Below are 20,021 nucleotides of genomic sequence, written 5' to 3'. Positions count from 1 at the left end.
AGAGCTCCGGGACACTTAATGGAGTTTTTAAAAGAAGGACCAAAATGATGGATGGTGGACAATCTCAGGGACCATTTCTATTGATTTTCAATCTTAGGGACCAAAGTAATGTGTTATGCAAATCTTAGGGACCATTTTGGCTATTTAGCCATTAATTAATTACTGCATTTAACTGGAAAAATTTAAGAACAATGCTAGGTAGGGACCAATATTTTACCATGAATTATTAGGACTTAAGAATTTAATGCCAATTGCCATATATATATATATATATATATATCTCTGAAACCATATGACCGTTGTGTTAAATGTTTATAGTTTCTAAAGAAGAACGATATTCATCCATTTTCTTTGGTACGAAATGAATGCCTTAATAGTTTTGGATTTATCTAATCTTTTGCAAGGATAATCTATGAATGATGTTAAAAAAGATAGATGGTTCGAATTGTTAAAATATAGATGGTTCGAATTGTTAAAATATAGAATGAGCCCCTTAAAATATGTGTCAAAAGTTGTGTAAAATATAAATGGCGTCATGGATCCACCCTACATGTATATATGTTTCATTGGTTGGGAATTAATTAAGAATATTTAAGTTAAGCACGATTCTGAAAAGAATGAATCCAAGAAAGATACTCCATTGCAATATGTTTGTAACCAAAAAGTTGCACTTTGAATTTGAATATGTAATGTTAAGCGGAAACTTTACCTGTTGGTTTGGGCAAAAAAGCTCATTTGATTTGCAGGCAAGAGGTTGGTGGGGTTTGATATTCTTTGATAAATGGTAGATATAGAGAATAATTGGAGGGTTGTGCTTTCGCTTTGCAGGGTCAAGATTTACTTGTGATTTCTGTTTCTACAGGAAACATATTAAAAAGCGAAAAAGGTGAAATATTATTGTGCAAATAATGCATGGGATGGGATATGGTGATGGTGAAGGATTCGTAATCTAGCTAAAATTCCCCAGCATGCCAGCTTAAAAGTGACTTCATGTTCTCCAAGTGCGTACATGCATAAGATATCGAAATCTGTGCGTGGTTCGGCATGCATGCACAATGTCATAAAGTTTTAAGATCATGCAACTCTAGCTTGTATGCATCTTAGGAGTTTTACATATCTTTATATGAAAAAAAAAAGGAAGAAAAGGTTGCATGATTTTATACATCTAAAACTAAACGATATTCATCAGACAAATTTTAACTGTACATTAAAGTGGTCCGTAAGACATCAAAGATACAACAATAAAAATAATAATCTAATAACAAAAAAACTAATGCCCAACAAAACTGCAAATTTCAAACAACTCAGATCATCAAATTTAGCATGACTCAAAGATAAGTCCATACAATTTAAAATAATCAAAACCCCAAATTGTTAACCCATAACCCTATACTTTTGACCGCCACCACGAATCGAAATCAAAACCCTAAATAAGTGATGTTATATGATTTTAAAAAGGTTGCAGAAATTATAAAGAATAATCATTGTTATAAATTAGTTAATTAGCCTAGCTATTAATGTGTATGGGAAATGCTATAAATATCAATGTTATATAAATTGTCAGTTAAATTTCTAAAACCAAATAAAAGATTTGATAGCTAGGGTTTGGCCCTCCATAAAGGAAATCCACCATGTATATTTTTTTGAAGATTTAACCCAAACTATGGATTGTAGTGCACACAAAACTTGTCATTTTCTATCCCTCATGGGTCTTAATTTCTTTATATTATTGTACGGAGAGCACAACAAAAGAACAAGAGATGGTGGAGAACTTTACAAGGTGATAACGACTATCAGAGAATATAATGCAGTACTATATATCTAGCTGTTAGCGGTCCTTTCATATCAGAATGTTACGATCAAACTCCCGTCAAGCTAGTTAGCTTTAGTAGTTATATTTGGCTGGCAAACTTTCCAGATCAAGCTTGTAAATATTCATGTTATCATTATGTAACTTTGTATGTCTCCGAATTATATTATTTGCAATGTATGAATAAACTAGTAAGGTCGAAAAGCATTTGTGTGGTTTATCAGCTGCAATTATAACTAGATAGCTTTTGGAAAATCTATCTGAAGCCAGAAACCTTGCAACAACCCCAGAGAAAAATGAAATGATGAGGAGCATGATTGTTTTTGGCTGTCCAAAAACCAGAAACTACAATAAATTGCTGAATGCAAGGAATTGAAAAAGGAGAAATAATTATCACATCTGCCTTGAAAGCAAAATAATGTACAAGCTGATTTGATTTGCAACTAGCTAAGGTCAGGGGAAGAGTATGAGTTGAGGGCATGTGCATGCTTCTGAGAGACGAATGGTCATGTCAGTATGCCACTCCCCCTAACATATTGCATATAACGCGTCTCCTATTTGCTGGCCCTTGCAGTTGCAGAATTAGCAAGAAAATAAGAGAACTCACACGCACCATGTACAGTTTTCAATTAAAAGTTGGCACTCCTCGTTTAAAGATGCCTCCTTTGTGGATAGTGGGGTCTTTCCTTTCTTATCACTTCATACTAATCTTCATTCCAAACCCTTCAAATTTGAACAACTTTTTGTTTGTATTGTAGTATTTGTCCCTACTTGGTTAAAGGGGGCTTCATTATGGCGAGGATAATATATATTTACAATGAGTTTGATATTTATTTGGTTTGTTAGTTTCATTACGGTAGCTTAATTTTTGTGACATTGTTATTCAAGTGATGTTATTAGTTTAGGATTTATTAAGAATAACATGAGTAAATTGATAACATTAAAGGATAGTGTGAAGTGTGTGAACTTCACAAAAAAATAAAAAAGTAAAAAATTTCACCTACAATATTTAGGCCATTAAATCTTTAAGATGCTTCATATTGTATAAAAACACGTTTCTGCATTTTATTATGAAATAAACTGAATGATCGTAATTGAAATTCAGACATCTTTAATGACTCGATTAAAATGCCCTACTTTTGACTTAAATCACCAATGTTTGAAGTTAAAACTGCAAAACGCAAAACGCAATTGCTTAAAGTATCCCAAAAAGATATGAGATGATTAGCAAAGGGCAAAAAAGAGTAAGCCATTCAACCTGCCCTACTTTTGACTTAAATCACCTATGTTTGATACTTGAATCTTTATTATATATATAAGTTAAAACTGCAAAACGTAATTGCTTAAAGTATCCCAAAAAGATATGAGATGATTAGCAAAAGGGGAAAAAAGGGTAAGCCATTCAACCCACGTGGGCAAAGCTTTAAAAGACGATCTGGTAACCACCCGTGCATGTCTATGAAGGATATCACATGTAGAATTGTAGTTGCCCTAACCATAAATTTACTGCACTTTTTGTAGTAAAACAGTGAATACGCATTAAAACTGGTGATACGTGAATATGTACACTGAATTGCCTAGTACTTCTAGTACCTACGTACTGTTCTATCTGCTGATCACTCTGTCTTTCCATCTTTCACTTTTTCTCTCCGGAATCTTTGCTAAATTTGAAGTAGCCATAGTGGGAAGCAACGTTTGCTTTTACAGGAGGAGACGTGGGGTTGCCAAGGACTCAAGAGTCGAGAAAAAGCCAAAGTAGGAGGTATTGAGTTGAACCAAATTAAATAGGCCCCCCGTTAACACATTATTCACGTACGTACGTAGATTTCACGTTCTGTAATCTACAATTGCAGACACACACATATATAGCTAGCTAGCAGGTCGACTCACAGAAAACAAAAATATCGATCAAGACCAGTTACCTAGCTAGTACTATTGTCTCTGTTCTCGTCATGGAGATGACCGGAAACAAAAGATCATCATCAGTTGTGAAAGCAGGAAATGCACAGCCGAAGAAGAACTTGTGGAAGCCAGAGGAGGACTTGATTCTCAGACAATATGTGGAAACTCATGGTGAAGGCAACTGGGCAAATGTTTCCAAGCGATCAGGTTCATTAGTTAGTTAGTTATTCAGCATACTCTCTCTCTCTCTCTCACACACACACACACACACACACACACGCAGACACACACAAACCCTAAACATAAAACATGCATGCATGTATATGCAGGTCTGAAGAGGGGAGGAAAGAGCTGTAGGCTAAGATGGAAGAATTACTTGAGACCTAACATCAAACGTGGAGACATGTCCCAAGAAGAGCAAGACCTCATCATCCGCATGCACAAACTTCTTGGCAATCGGTTAGTAATTAATGATCAACTAATCATCATCAGCACTTCAATGAATTCATCACTTAACCTTCACTAATTACTTTGGTTGCTTTGCTACAAAATAAATATCTACATAGATGGTCACTGATTGCGGGCCGACTTCCTGGCCGAACGGATAATGAAGTGAAGAACTACTGGAATACCCATTTGAACAAGAATATCAGCTGCTGCCCGGCAGCTGGAAGCAAAAGGAAAAGTACCACCATCACTGACTACTCAAACGATGGCATCAATATCACTAAGAAAAAGAACAAAATCGGCACGGGTAAGACTTCGAGCACTGCCACTACTACTACTGATGATCCGATGATCACCAGTAGTACTGATCGAATTCCAAAAGACACCAGTTCTGATCATCAGCATCAGCATCACAAGGAGCCGAATATTGAATCAATGTTTACTTCTACTATTACAGAAGAGAGCTGGTTTTACGACGACATGGACTTAGAATCTCCAAGGGAGCTGCAGTACTACCAGTATTACCTGCCTAGCTTCAGTTCAAACTTCAACGCAGCGTTTGCGTTTGATGACGAGCCTTTCATTGGATATATGGACTCTTTTCTTTTATTTGATTAAACAAGCACTTGTATACTTTAGTGCAGCAGCTGTTATATGAGCTAGCTAGCCTCCTCTAGTAGCTAGTGCTTGTTTTTCTCTGCAGTTGAAAAACTGACGAAGGTAGTGTTATTTTCACATCATTTTTTACCTCTTACGCACCCTTATTAATTTTGTTATTTTTGCTTATTAATCTTCTTTAATTCTGGGTTAGACGGCCAAAAATTTAGAAGGATGTGTGATAGATAAAATTGGATGTGTCGATAGCACCACCCGTAGTCACCGACATTAGTTATGCAAAAAAGTGTCACAAATGTACCTTTTACACACCCTCATTTTGTACAACTCATACCAGGGACCATTATCAGGTTTTCTTTGGCAGTGAGTGACCTCGCTTGATGACACCTCTCTCTCTCCTGTTTTGAACAATAAAGAGCTTTTTTGCAACGAACATGTCAATATGTCAATATCGCAAATCAATATCAATCATGCATCAATGAGAAAATTAAAACGCACGGCAATGGCTGATCAACTTGAAATACTGTCATAATTGCAGATTCACATCGCATGTCAATTTCTCGTATTGGACACGCATGATGCCAAGATGTAATTTCTTAAGACACGATAAATCATACAAACCACGGTTGCAGCCTTGCAGATCAACATACGAAAAACAAGCTAATTGTCTTTGAAAAGCAATTATTATATCTCCAAAATGTCGGAGGTTCAAGGTCGATGAATCCTCCCTCGAATGGGAATACATTTACAATATGTCGTCTAGTTCTTGTTGAGGGTACAATAACACATCATCAACAGGCAATGACGGCGGAGTTCCCGGTGGAATGGAAGCAGCACCATTCTCGCCGGCACATATGCACAGAGCCTCTGCATCCCTGACCACGGCATCAAGATCTATATGACCGCTCAGTTCATTGATGAACTTCAATAGAGTGTCAAAGTCCATTTGCTCCCCAATTATCTTACTACGGTGTCGCTTCAATATCGCCACACAGACGTACAGGTGCAGGTGCTCAGACGGATAATGCGTCCACAATATCTCCCACAAGCGCATTGTTTTGTCGAATTCAAATTCCCTAAAGATAGATACGCGATGAAACTCTATCAGGAAAAGCGGAGTGAAAGAAATATACAGTAACACTGTAATAATCAACTATACAGTAACTCTCACAAACGTACAACCATACATCCATACATGCATAACATAAATGAATCAATATTACGAACTAATGGAGTGTAGAACCTGACCTTTTAAATTGTATTAGAACCCAGCGGAAACAAAAGAAGTAATTCAAGCAGTCCTTCTGAGTAAAGTGATTGTGCAACGGAACGTCTAACAACTCCACCAACTACAACAACAATGATTCAGAAAGAATTAAGAACACAGTTTCTGCCTGGCAAAGCAATGTGAAGGTAGATAAGAGAGGGAGACCTTAGTTACTGCAAAAAGTTGAGAGTGCATGCCACTTTGGTCACGGTTGAAATTGGGCCCAAGGCGCTCCATCAGTGAAACAAAACACCAAAACGATTCGGACTCATCCTCCATTACATACAATATTGGGGACAGGAGATCACTCATACCCTGCAAGACAAAAGAAAGATATCTCATAAAGCAATGGAACACAGCTTCCACAACTGAACTGAGGAGTTACATACTGAAACAACTTACATTCAGATTTCAATATTTGAAGATAATGTTCTCACTTTACAAACATGACCACAAGAGACGGGAAGATGAAAGCTATATCCCAAATGAAATATTTAACTACATAGATGACAAATGTGCATAAACCACACAGCTAATATGATTATATATCGTGAGATAATCACAAACCAAACTTTTACGCTGCCATGGTAAAATGGTATCTTACTTAAGCTTCATGTGTTTTGCAGAAACGTAAAATCAATTTATGCAGCCAACTGCAGCAAGAATCTACTAAGCAGGAGAAGTAATCACCTGACAGTAACCAAGATCGAAGTTGTAAAATGAGTACGTTAAGAGTATATCACGTAACAGATTCACATTTGGATTATCATCCCCATCGTAGTAGGAGAGAGATCTGTCAGTCCTTACCTAAAGAAAAGTTAGAACACAGTTAACATTTTTAGACTTTAAAACAGCAATAATTCATAACTGAAGTTGAAAGATCAGAATAAATCCAGCAGGTTTCATGATACCACATCTTTCTCAATGAGGCCTTTTCTCTCCCTGAATTTTGTAAATCTTTTGGCCTGTTCCGGGGAGATACTCTGCAGAGGAAAATACAAATATATATCATAAGCCACCTAATCAAGCTACTCAGGACAGCTGCATTTTTGTGCATGTTAGTGAGAGAGAGAGAGAGAGAGAGAGAGAGAGAGAGAGAGAGGGGGGTAGAGTGTGTGTATCTTAGTGGAAAATTAGAAATATACAATAATATTACTACCAACCTGCCATTGCTTCTTTATGGTTTCAAATTCTGACTTTTTAACGGCCCTAAGGTATTCCCTCTCAGCATCTGTTGAATCAAATGCATGGTATCCCAACAAGAAGGGCCACACCTACAATCGAAATTAAGAATACTGATGACATAATGCATATTCAAACAAGGCACTTGGTCATAGTTTCCAACATACAACAGTATAAAAACCTCTTTCCGTAGTTTGTGCTCAACTCCCCCATAAAATATTCTCTTTCTGAAAGCTTCTGAGTAGATGATCCTTCCTTCAGAATCAAAGAAAGCTTCCCACTGCAAAAATAAGCGCAACTTACACAAAGCTATATGACAATACCAACACATTTCTAGCAGCTCCAGTTCTACAGTCTACTCTTCATTTTCAAAAGTGAAAAAAAATCACCTCATCAGAGCCCAAAGGTGGCTGTCGTGGTTTTCCCCATACCATTGATTCTTTATCAAACTGCCAATTTGAACAACGATTATGAATACAATGGACATGATAATCCGAAGGAAATTGTATGTTTGACTAAGCTTAAATTACATCTTAAAACCTTTTAACTACGCATTTCTATTGGCACCAAGCCAGAAAACTTCCTTGAGTTCATTTATAAATTAACAGCACTGATGGCAACAGTTTGTCCCAAAATAAAACGGAAAATTTACCTCCAGGGAATCTGGGGGGACAGGACTTTTCTCAGGGGCTCTGTTTGAATCATGGGACGCCTTCTGAGGGTAATCAATGGGAGACTGGTTATTACTTCTCCTTTCTATAGCACCATATCCGTTACTATGATTATCACGGAAAAGTTGAGAAGTTGTTTCTCGAGCAAATTTGGTCACGAGAGAGAACTTTTCCAACACTTGAATTGAGAGATCTCGTGCAGGATCATGAACCCTTTGCCTTTGCCTCTCATTGTATTGAGAAATGCTTAAACTTCCATCTTGAACATACCCACTTGTTCTCTCCTGGTTTTCATCTGAAGAGTTCTCGCCAACTGAGACTAATGTAGATTGCCCACTTGCAACAGAAAGAGCCCTAGGCAACTCCAAAGACGATAGAGTTCTCTGAAGAAACAAATAAATCATGAGAAAACATTGCAGTTTCCAGCTTGATAGTATCATCAAGAAGACCAAAGTTTACAAGATAAATAATGCATACCTGGAGAGGATTTTGAAAATCATTCACCAGAAATACATTTGCATCTTCAGCTGACCTGAAAACATTTAACAGAATGAAATTCTGGATTATCTATTTTTAATTGGAAATTAAGGATTTAGAACATGTAGCAAAAGGAATCTTTCATCTTTGGACCTTAAGTTTCGGAAGGTATTTATATCAATTAACAATAATAACCAACCTCACAAGGAAAACATGTTGCTTTATTGCAGCAAGGAACTCTTTGACTCCCCCATTGTAGAAGTACAGAGGAGGAAATGCAAGTCCTGCAAAAACTTACTTTCAAACCATATAATACAAATACAAACAAAACATCATACAAGGGTATACGGCTTTAGATACAAGCCTAAGTAAATCAAGGAGCAAAACGAAGGCTGCAGAAACAGTAAACCCGATTTGATAATTACCACCTGTTCTTTTCTTCTAACCTTAGACAATTACAAGATTTTTTAGCAAATCTAGTTAATTTCTTGAACTGTATGCACAAATGGTTCTTACACGGTACGATATCTGGCCTTTATTACCGTTTACTTTTGGATAATAATATCTAGGGATAAGAGATGGACTACGAAAAATTGTGAAATTATAGAATATGTACTTAAAGTCTTGCACTTTAACATGATTTGCTTTCTTCTACCTACTAGATATACTTCCAAATTGGTTGTTCGAATTGGGATTACGCTGCATTGGGATGACTAACAAGGCAATCACCAAGGGTTGGCCCTTAAATAGTAAGTAGTATCAAGTACACAAGCTCCTAAGGAAATTATTCCAATTACTTATTACGCGAACAAATAGCGGACAACAATAGTCTAGTAAAGCTGCCAAACAAACTGTAACCAACACCATATATAATTTGGCCTTACAAATCATGATCAAGTGGCTTTACCTGTCGCCAAAACGACGATAATGTACTGCCATCCAAGCGCTGGAGTGTGGCGACGAATTGACCGCACCTCCGTTAATGGCACAGACCTTATGGTATAAAGATTTCTATCTACACCACCACAAGCACAAACCACAAAAATTGAACATATAAATAAATTCAACAAATTTAACAAAATTAACTACTAAAATTCAAATTCTAAAGCTACAGAACCTTTCTCAGACACCCTAGCGTTCGAGTTTTGGCCGTTGTACGGAATCCATGTCTAAAAATTAAACCGAACCCAACACAACAATAATTAACAGATATACCAGTAATCAAGAGATAATCTTTAATTAATCAATCGTTAATTAATCAATAATACCATGAAAAGAGAAGAGCCGTGCTTAATTAGCCTCAATCTTCCACTAATCCTCTCGGAGGTGAACTGAGTGGGGTGGATGGTGACATTGTCTTTCAAGAAAACCACCTCGGCACCGTCATGCTCGCTCGACGAGCTGTGCTTCCCGCTATCGCTCCGCATCATGCTTGCCGAGCCCTAATCCAAATCAAAGCGAACAAAATCCCCAAATTAATCAACCCTAAAACACTCAGAAACGATGAATTAAAGTTTGCGTCGCCGGAGAAACGCTTACGTGTCGCAGCGACGCGGCGTAATCGGCGTCGTCGGACAGATCGTGGAGCTCTGGTTCTTGCATCGCCGACGATTTGCAGATGGATAGAAAGAAAGCGAGGAGAGAGAGAGAGAGAGAGAGAAAGAGAGAGAGAATCCTTAGTGGGCAAGGCAGTGGGGTCGCCGTGGAGAATTCTTAAGGCGAGGGGTGCCACATTGCGCGTAATGGACTTCCTTCTTTCCTCGTGTTGGATAGCTTGGCTTAGAGCCTTAGTATTGTTCTGATTTAAAAAAAAAAAAGAAAAAAAAACAGTTAAGCGTTTTATAAATTATATTTTTAAAAGTTTAAGAGTATGAAAAATAATTTAAAAGTATTTGGTAAACTTGAATATAAAAGTTTCGATTTGAGAGTATATTTAGTAATATTAGTGGTGGTGGTAATGACAATAATTTTTTAAAAACATCGATTGTTTCTCTATTAACATTTTGAAATAGTGATGGATTCTCAATTAATATTCAGTGAAGTTTGAATGTTGTAGGTTGAATCTATTTGGTTGGTGCATTAATTTTTAAAAAGTGCTACCATACCAATTTTATTGTCTTATATTTTCACCCACATTATAATTTCACCCGTCATAAAATTTACCAAAAATCTAGAACTGTCTTCACACCCACCATTTTTTCCTAACTATTCCTAAAAGGTAAAAACAAAGACTGGAAAACTCAAAATAGAAACCATCAGCCACATCATCACCCACCCAACCATCAATAATAAATCAGGCACAACCACTGCTGACGGTAGCTCTTTTTCTTTTATATGCTGCCCTGGTTTTATTAACAGATGGGTGGGAAAATAGCCAATAGGATTCTCTTCGGATGCTTTTGATGAGGATTGTGGAGATCAATGAATCGTGCTTGTTTATCGTACATCGTGCGGTCAGTTTTTATCAAGTACTGTTTATGTTTATTTTTAAATAAACATATTTAAAATGATTTTTGATCGCACGATATACGATGAATAGACACGATTCACGGATCTCTGAGATCCTCACAAAGAGTATCCGAACTCGGAAAATAGGACATGTGGTGGCCTTATCAGCACTCATTTTAAATTTTATAAAAATAAAGAGAGTCTTGACGAAACATTTTCAGTACTATTTACTTTTAACGTTAAGAACATTTCACTTGCAATGCCTTTTTATTATTTTAGTTAAAACTCAAAAATTTTAAATTATTTTTATTAGTTTCCTTAAAAAAAAAAAACATATTTGCAGGTGGACAGGTGAGAGATAGAGGCGGAGACCTGCCAGAGACTCACATGTCAACTGGCAAGGACTCGCGTGTCAATTTTTAAAATATTTTTGATTGTATTGTTAATAAAAGTTGAAAAGTGTGTCATTGTGTCCGTATTATTATATAAAAGTTTCTCAGTGCTTTTGATTAAAAAAGTTGACCAAATCTCTTTTAATTAAAGATTTTTAATTTAAATCGATAAAAATGAGATAAAGAGATTGAACACGGGACACGTTGGTTTGAAGAAGATAGAATGCATTTATAGGATAATTTCACTACTAATATTTCCAAGATTTTTTTCATGAATATATTCCAAGATTAGGAGGAGACAAAAAAGCCAAATGGCAATAAATTGTGGAATTTGGATGGTTGGGATGAATATTCGCAAAAAAGGACACAAATCGTACGCTTACATTCTGCTTTTGGTAATCTAATTAATTATTTTTATTATTTTATTATTTTACACCCGACCAGAATCATCATTACTTCCTAAAATATTCCGTCCCGCCCGCCCTGACTCCCACTGCCACTTTCCCACTCCCCCTTCTTAAAAGTTGCCCAAAAGCTTCGACTTTCCAGAGCGTCAGTCTCTGCGACTCAGAAGGAGGGAGGGAGAGAGAGAGTGGGGAAGAAAGGGCATGTTTGACGATGGAGACGGAAAGAACCCAGATGAAGTTGCCAGTCTCCTCCTCCAACTCTCCGCGGACCAAGAATTCCCCGGCGATGACCAAGAAAGGAGCTTTTGCTGCCGTTTCTTACATGGCTTCCGCCGGTAATTCCTTTTCTTTTTCCTATTGCCTGTATCGGCTTTCTTGCTTTCGTAATTTCGTGTAATATGATCCTTTGAAGCTATGAATTTGTCTATGCTCTGTTTGGTTGATCACTAAACGCAGGAAAAGAAAAGGATTTTGGAATTTATAAAAAAAAAAGATCGTATATTTTTTTCTGATTCTCCTTTTATCATGGAATCATGGAAATAACTTCTTTGTATAGTAAAGTAAAACTCGCAATTTCTTTGTAAAGTAAAGTAAGACTCGCAAAGCAGAGCCTTCTTGATTTGTGCTCGCCTTTTTAACGTAACAATTGGAGCTGCCGACGTGGTGCATTGGCCAGAGGGTATATGATGTCCTGATTTTGACTGACAATCCAAAAATTTTATTGTGCACTCAGTCGATGAGAATTTTGAAGCGCCAATAAAAATTCCTTATAAAAACTAAACAGTATTTTTATTTTGTTTTTTTGGTCAAAGAAATGGTTCATTGTATACATGTATGTATTTCGGGTCAAAGAAATGGTTCATTGTGTATGTGTCTAGTTTCTGCTGTATACCTTTCAATACATTGGTCAATAATTTTTCATGAGGAAGCAGCCCTTCATTCTGCAGTTCTCTTGATGTATGTGTCTAGTTTCCCTTGTAACATGTATGATCATGCTTTGCCCTTCATTCTGCAGTTCTCTTGATAATGTTCAACAAAGCAGCCCTCTCTTCTTACAATTTCCCGTCTGCAAATGTCATCACACTTTTCCAGGTATCATACCGCCTAAGTCTGCTTTATGTAGTATTATTGTAGTCCTCGACTTACAAACTATAAAGTATATCTTGCTTTCGCAATACTTTATGACAATCGCTTAGTGCTTAATTAGCATATCTTCTTTGTTTTCAGTTACCGATTTAAGTTTAAGCAAAGATTGACTCTTTAGCCATGCACTGTGATTCCCAGATGTTTTGTATTATTTTTCCGTGACTCGTTCGCCGAAAATTGTACATTAGATTGATTCTATACAGCATTGGGATAGTTCAGATTTATGTATGTATAAATGCATAATATCATCATGTCTTCCTTGAGGATAATTTTCCTTTATCAAAAAAGAAAATAATAAGCAATGACGTCTTACTGTGTCCCCGACTGATGCTAATCTTTACTCAAATCTGCATGGTCAGATGCATGTTAATAGAAATTTAAATACTCTTACTGGTACCAACGTCTTGGCTGACAACTTGTAGGCTAATTGAATGATATTTTTCTTAGAGTGGCTTCTGAATGTCTTTTTAGATGGTATCGTCGTGTACATTTCTGTATGCAATGAAATGCAGGAAGATCGTTTCTTTCACAACCGAACCAGAGAGTACTCCGAACAATCCAGCAGTTCTCGTACCATTTAAGACGTTGATTCGCACTCTTCCTCTTGCAATGTCCTATTTGCTTTACATGGTAGGTATATGACTAGTGGGGAATCTTGCTCATCCTTTGGCTAGACATTTTGATATCCATTCTAACGATGCATATCCGTAATCCTTATGGTGAAAGTTGATTACAATGGAATCAGTTCGTGGTATAAATGTTCCTATGTACACCACCCTCAGACGGACTACAGTAGCTTTTACAATGATTGTTGAGCATATTTTGACACGGCAGAAACATTCATATCCTGTTATGGGCAGGTACACAATACATTTACTTTTCCATAATTGTGGCATTGGTTTTATTGGAAGGAATAAAATGATGGGTTATATGAAATTCAGTCATGCACATGGGCGTATTGTTTTGCAATTAAGTCTTTATGTTTTTGACACCTTTCTTAATGGAATGCATCCAAGGACTTCATCAGTGTGGGGATAATTATCCTTGGTGCAATTGTTGCCGGAGCTCGGGATTTGTCATTTGACGCCTATAGCTATGGTGTTGTCTTTGTTGCAAACATATGCACGGCGATATATCTTGCTTCTATAGCTCATATTGGTAGTATCATTGTTCTTCTGTTGTCTTATGCCTCATTTATTCATGTGACACTCGAGTACTAGGTATCGTTATTAATACAAAATATGCTTCAATTTTGCAGGTAAATCCAGTGGTCTTAGTACCTTTGGCCTAATGTGGTGCAATGGTGAGAAAAAGACTTAAAAACAAAGTTTCATGTATTGCCTTCAGGTTCATTTTGCGTGAAAATGTACTCTGGCTTAACTAATATTCTACCGAAATCTATTTTCTGTATCATAGGAATAATATGTGGACCAATCTTGCTGTTTTGGACATCAATTAACGGTGACCTAGAAGGGATGATAAACTTCCCGCATCTATTCTCCCCTGGGTTTCAGGTGCTTCACTTTCATGAGAAGTCTCTCTCTCTCTCTCTCTCCATCAAAGAATTTTTGAAACTTGCTAAATTTGAATATTTTGCAGGCTGTGATGCTGCTTTCCTGTGTCATGGCTTTTTCCCTAAATTATTGCGTTTTTTGGAATACCACTCTGAATTCTGCTCTCACACAGACAATTTGTGGTAATTTGAAGGTATATGATGCTCATTCCGGACCTTGTGTTATGCTGACCATACAAACATTTCCGGTGTTAGTCATTTTATTATGATCATATAATTAGGTTTTCTTGAAGTTGGCTCATTGTTGTTGATTTTATACTGTCAAGGCAGTTGGCTTCCATATGGTTGTCATAGTATTCCAACATGTTATTCCACATCATATATATGTTCAAGTAGGACTCCACTTGTACTTGATCTTTAGAAATAACGCATTAGAGTCGATGTCCCAAATGATAGAGGCTGGGACAGCCACGCCCTGCATTAGTTGGTATATTCTTTTCTGCATGCCATTGTCTTCAACAATCACAGCTGATCCTATCCGTGCTATTTTAGGATCTTTTTACTATCGGACTTGGCTGGTTACTGTTCGGCGGGCTTCCATTTGATTTGGTAAGCGTAAACTCCCATCTGCCTGTTATTCCAGCAATGCTCATTTAGTCACTACTGACAGTCAATATTTTGCTTACGTTTCATGTGAACTACTGCCCTGCTTTACTTCAAGTTAAATGTTGCTGGTCAATCTCTTGGTTTTTTTGGGTCCTGTTTATATGCGTACTGTAAACTCCGAGGGAAATGAGAGGCAAGTGGCTACATAAAGTCTTCCTTCAGGCGAAGTAGTGGTCCGATGACTGGGGAATGGCTGCCTGCATCAGCTGCCAAATTTTGATTTGTATCCTCAGGTTCTTGACGAGAAATAAATAATCTTTCTAGCGTAGTCTCAAAAGATTAAAGTTTATCAAACATGTAGCTTATATTTGTACTGAGTTCCGATTTCCCGCAAGCTATCTAGTTAGCAAGTAGTAATTTGCTAATTAGTAGATTTGACGTAGTGATGTGTAATTTAGACGGGAGTTTTGTTCTTGCCTGGGAGAACTTGTAGTTTTTACTTTGAAACAATGACAAAGCTCTTGTTCTTCAAGTTGCGGAGTTCTGAAATTGCGCAGAGCCTACAGATTACCATCGCTTTGAGACGATATTTTGTAGGGCTGCCTAAGCTAGGGCAACTCTCACACCTGGTAAGGACGGACGGCTCAGAGGATGATCACTTTTGTAGTTGTCCCCATTCCTCACGGACCAACCCCAGAATAAAATAAAAACTAGTAATTAAAACTTGATGTACAAGGATCCCATACTTTCGAAAGAAAATACCTTATAGATGATGTAGTCAAGCACCCTTATCCAAAATTTTCTCGTGTGCCTGTGTAGAGGGAGGACAATATACGTGAAATGGATTCATTGCCACATGAGGTTTTGATTCGATATAATGTCATGTGAATAATTTGCAAGTGACGTTTTATTGGAATAGAATAGAATAAAATTACGATTATAGTAAATCTGTTTTTTGCGAGTCATTCTCGTGCGTAGAGGAGAGGAGTCTCTTGTTTGGCAAGGTGACAAGCGACTTTGCCCTAAATGACATGCATGATTGAAAAACACCCCATGAGCCATGATCAATATCCCTCATTTCATGCAAATTGGCCTGACTATGAGACAGAACTTGCACCTTCTCCTCACCAACTTCGGATCCGAGCTCTCCCTTCAAAACTCCAAATTATCTCAAAATCCATGCTGCTTATGTGGCGCATCGATCGATAGACCAGAAGGCAAACAGCTGCTGCTGAAACAACTAGATTAAAGCAAAAAGAAAAGAAAGTTGTAGTGACGTGTGGGAGGCAAGAAATTATAAAAAAAGAAAAGAAAAGAAAAGTAGGTTCAAATATTCTGTGTTTGAAGGAAAAGAAGGAAGAAGAAAAAACTACTGTTTGAAGAAAGTATGTTTGCTTTCTTGATGAATATAAAAACGCCAACATGGTATCGGCCCCCTCTGCTTAGCCTGAAATAAATCTCACTTATGAGTCGACCATAGGTGTCTCTTTGTCTACCTCTTTAATCAAAGGCTCTCAACAGCGAAAGGATGATGACCATTTTTAGACCAGAAATATTCAGCTGACTTCTGACACTGCTGGAGTTTATTCCTTGTAAACTGTTTATTGTTCATTAATACTGTTTCAACTATGCATTACATGGTCATACCAAAATTTTGTAAGTACATACTCTGGATACATTTGGAACACGTATTTCATATACACACTTGGAGATACCAACACTATCATGAGTTATTGAGTGATATATAGAAATTCTTAAGTGTGGACGACTAGACTACTTGACCGTCCAACTACACACAAAACACCCTATGGTCTGCATATTCTACTGTATTTTGGTCGCACCCCCTTGTGTTTGGCACCATTTCTTGGATATCTTACACTATCTGTTCGTACTTAATACGTATTTATACATACTTAATACGTGATCGTACGTTGTTAATACATGTGGTGTTTGGAGGGAGAGCAGGCGTAAAAATCCATTGCTTTTGACCTCCTCTCAGTCTTAGTCGTCTAACAAAAAGAAAGACCTAGGATCTGGTGTATGTAGTAAGATGAGAAAGGGGATTGGAATGGTTTAAGGCGTGGGGGAATCTGCTTGGTTAGTGGCACGCGAACTTATCGCCCCAAATAATGAGAGTGTGAGAGAGAGAACGACTTTCTAGTAAGCTAATTTATAATTTTGAGAGAGAATTTTTAACAAATATATATTTGTTAAATAAAAGAGTGAGGAGGGGTGGGGGATCTTTTGCACTTCCCAAAAGCTTCAAAGAGAAGAAGAGGGAGGGGGAAGGCAGGTGGCCCTTAAAATAAAGGGAAAATGTGGATGGTGAAGGGAAAAGGGAAGACAAAACCAAGGAAAGTGTCGGGCAGTGGAGGCCCAAGGCAGGGCTTCTTTAGCGCCGGTGTCCCCGCTCTGGTTTGCTGCATATTCCTCCTAATTGCTGAATTAAATTCATCACTCATCACTCTGAGTGTGTGCAAGTGTATTGTTGCATTTGCATGCTAATTAATTAATTAAACAGATTAACTGAAACTTGTGTGTCTGTCTTTGTTTTTGTTTACGTGAGTCTCCTTCTCTCTCTCTCTCTCTCTCTCTCTCTCTCTCTCTCTCAGTTTGTGTGTGTGTGAAAGATAGCAACTTTGTACGTACTACTCCTTCTCCTTCCATTCCGAAAGTCTTTATTCTTTTTAGACTAAATCACTTCGCTGACATTCTGCACTCCTGTTCCCAATCTCTCTCTCTCAAGAGTACTACTGCACACACATGAGACTGCATGCATCTTCTCTTTTGACCCATCATTTTAGTTTCTATACCTGTACATTCTTTATACTTATTTGGGCACCACGTACCAAGTGCCACTTAGGTCTTACTTACAGTTTGCATAATAGTAGAAGGCCTAAATATGCTGCGAGCTATATTTTCATCTCACTTTCTGTTACTGTTTCAGTATATGATAATGATATACCAATTGTGTATCATGCAAAGTTGCAAATTATCCGTTATGCCATGTTTGGATGAAGAATTTTAAAATTTCATGTAGTTTAGATTAAATTTGGTATGAGTGTTCTATCAAAATTGATCAAACAACTTTAAAAAATGACTAAATGCAATACAGTTGTGTATGTATTACAGATAAGCCAAGCATCTTATTCTTAGATTAAATAATTAATCATCGAAGAAAAGCATGACATACTAATTAAATTGAAAAGGGTGGGGGTCTGAAATATTGATAAAATATTGTAGAAAGAGAGGTGCATTAAAGGAGTTGTTTTGGTTTTTTGGTGGGAGAATATTTCAGGTGCATGCGCAGGGGAAGTTGGTTGATTTATTTGAGTACAAACTAAGCATGACAAACCCTAAAGTAGTGTTGCTCCCCATTCACATCATTCCACTCACCTTCTTCTTCTTCTCCCCCTTCCCATATCCTCTCATCCCGAGGTAAAACCTACCAGTATACATTCTCATCCCTCTCCATCCCTTCCCTCTTCACCTCTCCCTCATCTCTCTCTCTCTCTCTCTCTCTCTCTCTCTCTCTCTCTCATCCTGCAGATAGCTGTTTCTTTTGTTATATATATGGCACACTTGTTAACTAGCTCAAAAACTCTGCATTTGTTTGTTTTGGCAACTGTTAACCTAAATCCATAACCATAGTGTGTGTATATAGATATCTACATATATAAGTCTATATGTAAATATATCTATATAGCTAAGATACCATGTACGGCTGTTTCTAGAAGATATCCCATCTGTGCTATAATTGTATTCAGATTTTTGTTCTCTTGTATATGTTTCTTATTGCTGCATGTAATGTTTGTATCATGCATGATTTTAAAATCCCACTTCAATAGCTATCGATATTTTTGTGTCTGCATTATTTTTTATGGTGTGGAATATAAAATGTTATTGCCCAAAGCATTTGACTCGATGGTGCTAATTAGATGCAAGTTATTAATATTTTATGGATCCCACAAACCCACTTCAACAAATACTGGCCCCAATTCGACACCCTACAATCCACTATATACCTTTGACCCTTCCACCCCACTAAGCTAGCAGCCACCTTAATTAGTTTAATTAGTCTCTAACCGTTGTTCTATAATTTGGTCGTAAATGTGTAGTTATGTTGGTTAGAGCAATATGTACTCCTTCTTTTACATTTAAGATCGAATCTCTCATCTCGTAGTTTAGAATGAATTAAAAATCGCTTTGTAAAAGAAAATAAATTTGGTTTGATGGAGCCGACATGGGACCATATTTGGTATTCTTTAATTCAAGTCTTTTGCCCCTTTTATTAGGTCAAGGGTAGGCAGCTAGCCCTGCTCAAAAGGCAAAAAGACCGCTACAAACTCTTTAGATTTGTCCACATTCCTTCAACGACTTGACGTGCTTTCGGGTTCATGGTGAAAGAACATCTGCTCTTTTATGGTAGCTTGTTTTATCTTCATTTTTATGGCATGGATATGCATGTTTGAGAAGCAGCAGAGAGAAAGCGATGTTGGTGAGGTTCAATCCGAAGACAGATTTACACATCCCCGCTGGCGTAAATTGATCTCAGATTGAGCCGCGCCAATATCACTTTCTTAATTATTTGTTGCTTATTCATAACTAAATCAATTGCTTTTCCTCTCTAACTTCATCAGGTTTTTATTAACTGATTTAGGGTTTCTGGACTAGCTGGACTAATTTATGTGACTTGTTGCAAGATATCGCATGGTTTAATGTTATTCCTGACCGAATTTATACTTCTATTTGTTAGTTATTAGTCTTTCTTTATCAACAAAATAAGAGTGGAAATTCGAACTTGAAGCAGGAGAGCTAATCGATGGGTCATCTACTAGTTCATAATTCTGATTCCAAGCAGTCTTCGATCTAGAGAGATCGATCACAGATATGCAATCTTCCTCCCTCTCTCTTGTGATTGTTGGTTTATGGTTCGAATATCTGGTTTTACTTTTGATTGATTAACATAGTATTGAGAATGAATCTCACTTGGAGAAGGGACTTTGCACGGGTTTATAAGTAAGTTGAGTTACTCCCCCCATATTATTGGCAATTGATTTTATGGTGGAACTCAACTTTCTTCATGGTATCATAGCAGGTTGTTCCATGTGTGAAGGCAAATGGCCACACGTGCTCCA

General features: G+C 37.2%; 3 protein-coding genes across 3 annotated transcripts; 2 read left to right on the top strand and 1 right to left on the bottom strand.

Annotated features, from left to right (window-relative positions):
* Nucleotides 1–3,548: 3,548 nt before the first annotated feature.
* On the top strand, nt 3,549–4,908 carry LOC137749001 (trichome differentiation protein GL1-like). Its single transcript, XM_068489182.1, has 3 exons — nt 3,549–3,919; nt 4,042–4,171; nt 4,279–4,908. Exons 1-3 carry the CDS (start codon nt 3,763–3,765, stop codon nt 4,775–4,777), a joined length of 786 nt encoding a protein of 261 aa, XP_068345283.1. The 5' UTR covers nt 3,549–3,762; the 3' UTR covers nt 4,778–4,908.
* A 353-nt stretch (nt 4,909–5,261) lies between these two features.
* Nucleotides 5,262–10,121, bottom strand: LOC137747700 (uncharacterized). The gene is made up of 15 exons (XM_068487858.1): nt 9,911–10,121; nt 9,640–9,813; nt 9,489–9,540; nt 9,279–9,386; nt 8,571–8,655; nt 8,372–8,426; nt 7,876–8,277; nt 7,613–7,672; nt 7,405–7,503; nt 7,205–7,315; nt 6,953–7,024; nt 6,732–6,848; nt 6,207–6,356; nt 6,023–6,123; nt 5,262–5,850 (listed from the first exon to the last, which is right to left on the bottom strand). The coding sequence occupies exons 1-15, from the start codon at nt 9,971–9,973 to the stop codon at nt 5,520–5,522; spliced, it is 1,980 nt and encodes a 659-aa protein (XP_068343959.1). The 5' UTR covers nt 9,974–10,121; the 3' UTR covers nt 5,262–5,519.
* Nucleotides 10,122–11,700: 1,579 nt separating this feature from the next.
* On the top strand, nt 11,701–15,493 carry LOC137748465 (UDP-N-acetylglucosamine transporter UGNT1-like). The gene is made up of 10 exons (XM_068488618.1): nt 11,701–11,953; nt 12,634–12,710; nt 13,236–13,394; nt 13,491–13,624; nt 13,792–13,922; nt 14,023–14,067; nt 14,181–14,278; nt 14,364–14,471; nt 14,830–14,886; nt 14,999–15,493. Exons 1-10 carry the CDS (start codon nt 11,830–11,832, stop codon nt 15,071–15,073), a joined length of 1,008 nt encoding a protein of 335 aa, XP_068344719.1. The 5' UTR covers nt 11,701–11,829; the 3' UTR covers nt 15,074–15,493.
* The last annotated feature ends 4,528 nt before the right edge of the window (nt 15,494–20,021 follow it).

This window comes from Pyrus communis, chromosome 10, assembly GCF_963583255.1.
Source record: "Pyrus communis chromosome 10, drPyrComm1.1, whole genome shotgun sequence".
Taxonomy (NCBI): Eukaryota; Viridiplantae; Streptophyta; class Magnoliopsida; order Rosales; family Rosaceae; genus Pyrus; species Pyrus communis.
Note: the sequence above shows the minus strand (reverse complement) of the source record. Positions and strands in the feature narration are given on the sequence as shown.